Raw genomic sequence first — 8,782 nt, forward strand, 5'->3', positions numbered from 1 at the left:
GGACTGAACCAGAGAATGGCTGTTGAATTAAAACCGGTAAACTGTACATGTTCTTTCTCTCTGCAAAGGTGATACTAGTTGCATAGGCTATAAATCCCAAAACAAGATTATATCAAATGCAGAGATAGGAGGATCTGAGATAACGAGGTGTAGAGCTGGATCAACACAGCAGGCCAAGCAGCATCACAGGAGCAGGAAAGCTGGCATTTTGGGTCTAGACCCTTCTTCAGAAATTTCTGAAAAAGGGTCTAGGCCCGAAATGCCAGCTTTCCTGCTCCTCTGATGCTGCTTGGCCTGCTGTGTTCATCCAGCTCTACACCTTGTTATCTTATATCAAATGCGTATCCTTTTGGCTGTTTGGATGCACTCTATACCTCACTTGTTGCAATCAACCTGAGATTGCACAACACAAAGCAGTGTCCAATATTAGATGTGATTCCACAATTGGAAGACATCTGCTCAGTAATTCAGTGTGTTAGCAATAATGCTGGTCACCAGTTGTCAGTTGGGCTTGCAGTGTGGCACATTTGTTTTTGGAGCTACGTTAATGCAAAGGGCCTCCTTTTTGTTGCAGAATATTCTGATGAGTGAAAGAATTGCTCCAGCAAAATCACCTTCTTTTGTTTAAGCAATACTCAAATTCTGTACTACCAAAATACTACTTGTAATCCATAAAGCACATAATAGTTTGTGATTGCCCCCTGTTCTAACATTGGTATTGAGTAGGTTTTCCATTTCATAGTTAAGAAATTTGGATTAATTCCAAGAATAATCTTATGAAGAGAGCATAGAGTTCTGTTTCTTGAAAAAAATCAATCATTTACTCCATGAGGGTGCTCTGGTTATGCACCCTTTGATGGGTTCTGCATGCTGTGCTGGTAAAGTTCTCCTAAGCTTAGTTAGAAGTCAGAAAGGGGTTCAATCCTAGGGTAGCCTGATTAATTTCCTTTTTATTAGCAATCTTACTGAAAAGCTATGTGCGTGCTTGCTTGAGGGAATGAATGCAAACTGAATTGAATCTCATATTTCAGGTTCTGGAACTTCTCAAAGTAGCATGGAACAGAAGGCTGATTTTTACTGTGGGAACATCAAGCACAACTGGGGAAACAGACACCGTGGTTTGGAATGAAATTCACCATAAAACGGAGATGGGGTCCAATCTATCAGGGCATGGATACCCTGACCCCAACTACCTGGACAATGTCATTGCAGAGCTGGCCGCTCAGGGCATCACAGAGGAATGTCTTCGGCAATAATTGAACATGTTTTGGGAGGCCTGTCAATCCAGTGCTGCTTGTCAGAAGGGTCTGAACTTCTGCACTTCTCTTTAATGCAAGCCGTGTTTTCATTTTCCTTCCTCCCTGTTTCTTTTAAATGCAGAATCAATTTTGGTAGCTGTCTGTGGTGAAGCAGGGGTGCACAGGTTGCATATCCTAAGGCCAGACATCTCTTGTTGCAGCACCAGTGATTTTTCAGTTCAAAGCCAGACTGAGCTGAGCTGGACTCGCATGTTTCTCCTTCTGTTTCCCCTCTGTTTCCCCACCTCCTCCTGCTGTCATCTTGGAACGATTTCAATGCATGTTTACATAACATTGGCCAACAAAAGCTTGAACAAATTGAATGTGGTTACAGTTTTTTGTGCATTGTCTAAGATGTTGCAATTTACCGCAGCAGCCATGTTAGAAACTGTAGCACCTGAACTTCTGTGTATCCTTCTTGTTTATCAAGTCTTTAAGCGTAAAATTAAAATAGAACAGAATCTGATTGACAATAGAATTTCTGTAATGTGTGCACCACCAGCTGCTCAAAGTGGGGTTGGCAGTACACTTTGTAACATGCATTATTATCTGATTCTATGTTGAAATACTACCTGATCTTTGTGGCATGAGGCTGTAAAGTCTTGTGTGTTACTATTTGACTTTGGTAACAGATTGTGTAGTTTTGTGCCCAATTCTACTGCTTGTTTCATACCTGGGGCAAGGCAGTGTAATATGCCATCAGTAAATTTGTCGTTTTTCTACTGGTTTCTATTGTGCTCAGGGAAGCCTTGTAATTAAGTGATGTAAGTAATAATTTTTTTCCACGAGCAAAATGGTTGCACCACATTGTGTTCCATTTAAATTGCAGCATAACAGAATATTTTGGTTTTGCCTCTCATCATCAAGAGTAGCTGATAAAATAGAAATCTTCTCTGTGACAAACACTACCCTGATCAGTGCATCACATTTCCTTTGTATTTGAAAAGCCCCATGAGTTGAGTAATGACAATATGGGAAGTGGAATGATTTTCACAGGTTTCATTAAGAGCAGTTGGCTATAATGTGGAAATGAACTTCACCCTTAACTCCAACCCCTATTGCAGTAATGATCTGCTAGTTAAGGATAAAACTACTAGGATGCAGAAGTCTGCTGCTGTCCTGAGACCAGATTCCTGTTATCAAAGCTTGTAGCAGAAGAATACACAAACTTGATAGAGGAAGTGGGTGGGCAAAGACTGGAAAGAGAAATTGCTGCAGTACTTTTCATGGTATGGAAGGATACAGACCAATGCAGACAAATTGAACTAGCCTAATTGTGAAAACTGGAAAGCATTTGCAAATTGGACCGAAGCGCCTGTTTCTATGCTGTGGAACTTTGACTCTAAATATATGCAGTTTTCTTACACCAGTTCATTTCTTTCCCCTGCTTTGGCTATGGGGTATTGATTGAAATTCATTTAACTGGAGTACACTGTAATCCCAAATAGAACATGTGCACAGATTTCTTAATTTAGAGATGATGGTCATAATACTTCATAAACTAATTTTCTTAAAGACAGCACATTGAAGATGAAGAAAATGTGGAGTTTCCACAAGAGTGCCATTGATCTCCTCAGGTTTCATGGAGTTTATTGATACCACTGAATTTGATATGATTATCACATCTTTTTACCAATGAATGAATTTACCCTTTCTTGTAATGTGTTAAAATCACGTCAGCATTCAGATATTGAAGTGCTAGGAAATGTAGTGGAAGCAGCTGAGAGTCTGTGTTACTCAGCATACCACAAAGTCTTTTTAATGTGGAGATGTGATCTTTGAAGCCAATCCCTCCAAGCACTCTGAACTTCATAAACCCAAAGGGAAATATGAGACACTGGAGAAATCAGTGCCTGGGTACAGATTTGCATGTTCCTGAAACTCTCATCCTTCTGCCTACCCGGTTTACCCCAAGCTTGATGCAATATGGAACTTTGCCATGATGGTCAAGCTAAGCTCAGGAACTAAGACAACAAACAGTTTAAGTCAGTCCCTCAATTGATAGACAATGTCTGCTGACTTTCGATGACCCATTCTGCCAAATCCGAGTTAAATATTAGTGATCGAGACAGGCTGTCAAAACTCTGAGGCTCCGTAAGCACTATCAATCTAAATCTCCCTCCATCTTGTTTACTTCTACATCCAAATATAATACAATACAAAAATCCTTGCTATGGTCGAACAATTAAAGCTTTAGGATAAAATCTCTTGGTACTGGGAAGAATGGAAAGGAGCATCAAAGCAAGCACTCTTGACAACCACCAGCAGCCTCTCCAGATGAGCAAACTCTCCTCTTGGTGCTGTGTCAGTACATTTGCAGACCTATTGACGGTCTAATTTAACCAAATCTCGACAAGCAAATCATCCGACCATTGTGCTGTTTCTAAGAGAATGTGAAACTTTAAAACATTTGCACTATTACCTGATTGTTACAGTATAAGATACTGTTTGTGTTAGTATACTATTCATTTTGGGCAACAATTCTGTGCAGTTTTGTGCCCAAGTCTACATCCTCTTCTACAAATCTACATGTTTGGCTCAAGGAAATGTAACCTGCAAATGATTTTTCTAGCCCAGGTATTGTGTTCAGGGAGGCATCAAATAACTGCAATCTTAAAATAGGTACAAGTTATTTTTTGTTTGTTTTTAAAGATATTGCAAAGCAAATTCAGTCTCCCTCTCCTGAACATAACCATGATGTCACACTCTACTCCTGACACTTTTTTGGTAAGGTGATTATGATTTTTTAGGCACTAAACTAGAAATAAGAGTTATTTTGAATAGCACTGTTTGTCTATACTTTGTCTTTTATCAATGACAGAGGCTTTGGTACTGTTTCTTAGAGTTTGATTATCATTTAACAAGGATGTCAGAATTGTCAGAGACAATACTTGTACCTTTTCTTCATTTTTTTTCATGAGATGTATGTATCATTGGCAAGTTTTATTGCCTTTGAACTAAATGTCTTATTTGGCTAATAGAGTACAGTTGAACATCAGTCTATTTGCTGTAGACCTGGAGTCATGTGACTAGACCCAGTAAGGATGGCGGGTTTCATTATCTAAATGACTTTAGAATTAGATTAGTATAACAATCGATGATCGTTTCATGGTCACCAATACTGAGACAAACTTTCGGCACTGGAATTGATTGTTGGAACCTAAGTCCCTGAGAGCATTACACTCAGCCTCTGGTTTACTAGTCCAGTGACATCCCTTCTGTCTTTTTCACCTACCAGTTCACCTGCTTCACTTTGCATCCACGTGCCCATTTGTTTCTGCTTCACTTGTTTCCCCAGTTCCTAATTTTTTAACCAACTTTTAAGCAGAGCATAACAAGAATGTTGTGAACCTTAACACTTGAGAACTATGTTATTAAGTAAATTGAAGACGTGTTTCCAACCAGGTGGGGATTAAGCTTGTATTTGTGCTGTTATCCCGGTGGCATGTTAATAACATTTTTGATTTTATGTAATTGTCTTTCGAATTCCTAGAAAAGTTTGTGACCTGATGTCTTTAGTATTTTTTTTTCAGTTGTGCTGTTGCTTAAGAATTTCTGGATTCTAGAGGTTTTCCTTGTCATATTATTAAATAATCATCTTGTCTACAGTTGTATTCTTGAATTTCTGGTAAGAGTTACTAACAAAGTATGAAATGCTCTCTACAATTTTTCATAACTCAACCTACACAGCTGATACCCAAAAATCTACTTTATTGGTCTCCACAACAAGATAAAGTAGAATTTTCATAAGATGTAGGCCATTTGGCCCATCGAGTCTGCTGTACCATTCAATGAAATCACAACTGATCTGATTGTTCTCAACTCCACTTTCTTGCCTTTTCTTAATGACCCTTGATTCCCTTACTAGTCAAAAATCTCTCAGCCCTTCAATATACTTAGCCACCCAGATTCCACAGCTATTTGCAGTAAACAATTCCACAGATTCACTATCTTCAGAAGAAATTCCTCCTTGTCCCTGCCGTAACTGGGTGGCCCCTTTATTCTGAGATTATGCCCTGTGGTCCTAGACTCTCCCACAAGAGGAAACAATCTTTCTGCATCTATCCTGTCAAGTCCCCTATGAATCTTCTGTGTTTCAATAAGATCACTTTTCATTCTTCCAAACTCCGGTGAGTACAGACTCCACATACTCGAACAAAAACAAAAATTACTGGAAAAACTTAGATCTGGTAGCATCTGTAGAGACAAATCAGAGTTAATGTATTAGGTCCAATGACCTTCCTTCAGACTGGACTCGAACATTAATTCTGCTGACTCTACATAGATGCTGAGTTATGGAATCATACAGCATGGAAACAGACCCTTTGGTCCAACTCATCCATGCCAACCAGGTTTCCCAAACTGAACTAGTCCCATTTGCCTGCATTGTGCCCATGTCCTTCTAAACCTTTCCCATTCATGTTCCTGTCCAAATAGCTTTGAAATGTTGTAATTGTACTTGGCTGTACCTCTTCCTCTGGCACCTCATTCCATACACACACCACCCTCTGTGTGTAAAGGTTGCCCCTCAGGTCCCTTTAAAATCTTTCCCCTCTCACCTGAAACCTATGCCCTCTAATTTTGGACTCCCCTATCCTGGGAAAACAGACCTTGGCTATTCACCTTATCTATGGCCCTCATGATTTTATAAATGTTTATAAACCTCAACCTCCTATGCTCCGGGGGGAAAAAATGTCTCAGCCTATCGTGCCCATCCTTATAACTCAATCACTCCAGTCTCAGTATTGTACTAGTAAATCTTATTTGCATCCTTTCCAGTTTAATGACATCTTTCCTCTAGCAAGGTGGCCAAAATTGTGTGCAATACTCCAGATATGGTCTTATCAATGTAGAGTTTTTCCAGCATTTTCTGCTTTTGTTTCTGATAGCCCATATCCACAGTTCTTTGGCTTTTTTGTTTAGTGCCTGACCTACTTAGTCGGCCCACAAGAATATCCCTCCTCACCTGTGATCAGCCTTATGAACATTTTCTGGGCTGCCTACAATACCACTGTAGTTTACCTTAGATAATGGGACCAAAACTGTTCACAGTATTCTGGGTGTGGTCAAACTAATGCCTTGTATAGTTTCAGCAAGACCTGCTAAACTTGTCTGCTAGATTTTTGAGTTGTACACGAGGATTCTGAAATCCCTCAGCACTATAGCTGAATGCTCAATGGTATTGTGTGCATAATTACTTGTGTCTTAAGATTGGGATGGACTAAGCAATCTTTAAATTGGTAATTGAAGCCTGGCTTTTCCATGACTGACTGTTTTCAGCTCTGCTGTATGTTGGTAAATGGAAGGGAGGTACAGAATTGCAAATTACTGCAGGGTACGGTCAATCTTTTCACTACTGACCATGTTACGATATGATGCACTTTATTTTAGCATTTAGATGGGTGCTGTTTAATGACAGTTCTTTCATTGCCCTCCAGTCATCTACCTTCCTTTCTTCAAGATACTACTTTTTTTTGTTAAACTCATTCATGAGATGTGGGTTTTGCTGGCTGGGCCAACATTCATTGCCCTTGAGAAAGGTGGTATGAACTACTTGTCTGAACTGTTGTAGTCCGTGTGGTACAGCTACACCCACAGCTTTATTAGGGAGGGAGTTCTGGGATTTTGTTCTGGCAACAGTGAAGAAGTAGTGATTATAGTTCCAAGTCAGGATGGTGTGTGGTCTGGTGGGAAGGGTAACTGCACAAGCCCATAGTTAAGTGTAATTATGTAGTAACCTCAGTTACCATTTCAAAGTAGGTTACATCAGGAAGTATCAAAGCCAAGCCTGATGCTGATTGCACCTAATATCCACAGTATATTGCGCTTCCCAGTAGGAGTCAACTAATACATATTGAGCTTCAGAGTGTTGGCTAACTTTCCCCATCACATTCTCTGGCCTCTGAACTGACCCCTCCACAACCATAGAATTGCTTCCCCTTACAAGATGGCCCAACATTGTATTGCTGCAGAGATAATGGGAACTGCTGCTGTTATGTCGAGAATTTTGCTGCTCGCTCGCAACCACCAAAAACCAAGCCAGTGTGCAGTGCTGTTAATTGTAATCTATATAGGAAATTGGTCTACAAGTTTATTCAGGTTGCATTAAATGCCTTGCACATGAACAATCTAAAGGTTTTCACAGAAATCCGCAGAAGTAACTTCACCAATGCCAAGTTATTCCCCAACCAAGACATTGTTGTTGCTTGGAATTCTTGCTTACTCACTGAAACTACATTCTGCTTGCTGAGCTATTCTTTATGGCTTGTTGTTGTAATTTTTAGAAATTTTAACTCAACCTGTTCAGAGATGTTATTATGTACCTCTGAAGTAGGTGGGACTTAAACCAGAGCCTCTTTGTTCAAAGGTAGGGGCACTACCACTGCACCACAAGAACCCTAGTGGATTTTTAAACTGTAGGTCACTCTGCTCATCCTAAAATAAATAATCAGCACATGGGGAGAAATTAAAAGGAATGGACAGAGCAATTCACAATCATCTCCGGTCTATACGCCTTGTAAGATGGGCCAATGCTGTTAAAATGGCCCCTAGATGGCACACTGAACTTGGAAATTGATTCACTTCTTCCAACAGGGTCTGTATAATTTTGCTGCAAAAACTTAAAATGCTGGCATTAAAGTCCTTGTCCAAAACTAAAACTAGTTAAAGTATGCATATCAGATCAATTATTGTATTGTCATCATGGACACATTTTCCAAGTGTGATTTGTTGGTTTTCATTTTTGCCTTTTGTTTTGCACTTACTGATATTACTAGCCCAGCTTTTTGACTCAACTAAGCCGTGCCCTTGAATTCATTCTGGAAATCGGAAAGACCCCTCTGCTGTAGCATTCAAACCGCAGTTCAAGTCTGAGCAATAACTCACTGTGGTCTCCAAAATCAGTCATGAGACAAAACTGTAACAAAATTGTTATTTAATTAAAGCACAGTGGAGATCATCAAGTTCTTTGAAATATTACATGAGAATTTAGAAAGTTGTTTGACAAAATATATACTGAGGTGTGTAAAGTCTATTGCATTAAAAATACAATGGCAGCACAGATATTTTTAAGATTTTGTAAAAGGATAGGAAGCAGCATAGTGGTATATGGTTATTTTACAAACAGGGCAGCATATATTGGTGTTCCCTCAGTGACAGCATTAGAACTGCTGTTGTTGTATCAGTAACTTAAAGTTGGGCTTTTGGGCATAATTTCAAAATGTACAGTTGATTTTAAAAAAGAACTCAAACGTAGTAAAAACAATGAGCAAGGTGATAAATTTCAGGAGAGCAAGAAGGCTTTGGTGAAATGGGTAGTCATGATGGGTGAACACAAATGACCTATCCCCTCCCTACCTCCCCACCCATACTCTCCTCTGCACCTACCTTCTCTATCTAGCTTCATACTGCCTCCCCCTCTCTCCCTATTTATTTCAGAATCCTCTCCTCATCCCTCTCTTCTGATGAAGGGTCTAGGCCCGAAC

At 39.7% G+C, this 8,782-nt stretch overlaps 1 protein-coding gene across 3 annotated transcripts in view; it reads left to right on the forward strand.

Moving 5' to 3' along the window:
• The window catches only part of dtx2 (deltex 2, E3 ubiquitin ligase), a 74,184-nt gene extending 69,315 nt beyond the window's left edge, over positions 1-4,869 (forward strand). For all 3 annotated transcript variants that reach the window (XM_048557168.2, XM_048557169.2, XM_048557170.2), the window contains one exon: positions 1,032-4,869. In XM_048557168.2, the coding sequence (XP_048413125.1) occupies positions 1,032-1,256 (225 nt within the window). In that variant the 3' untranslated portion in view covers positions 1,257-4,869. The remainder of the gene's footprint in view (positions 1-1,031) is intronic.
• The last annotated feature ends 3,913 nt before the right edge of the window (positions 4,870-8,782 follow it).

The sequence above is a fragment of the Stegostoma tigrinum genome, chromosome 27 (genome assembly GCF_030684315.1).
Source record: "Stegostoma tigrinum isolate sSteTig4 chromosome 27, sSteTig4.hap1, whole genome shotgun sequence".
NCBI classification, from domain to species: Eukaryota; Metazoa; Chordata; class Chondrichthyes; order Orectolobiformes; family Stegostomatidae; genus Stegostoma; species Stegostoma tigrinum.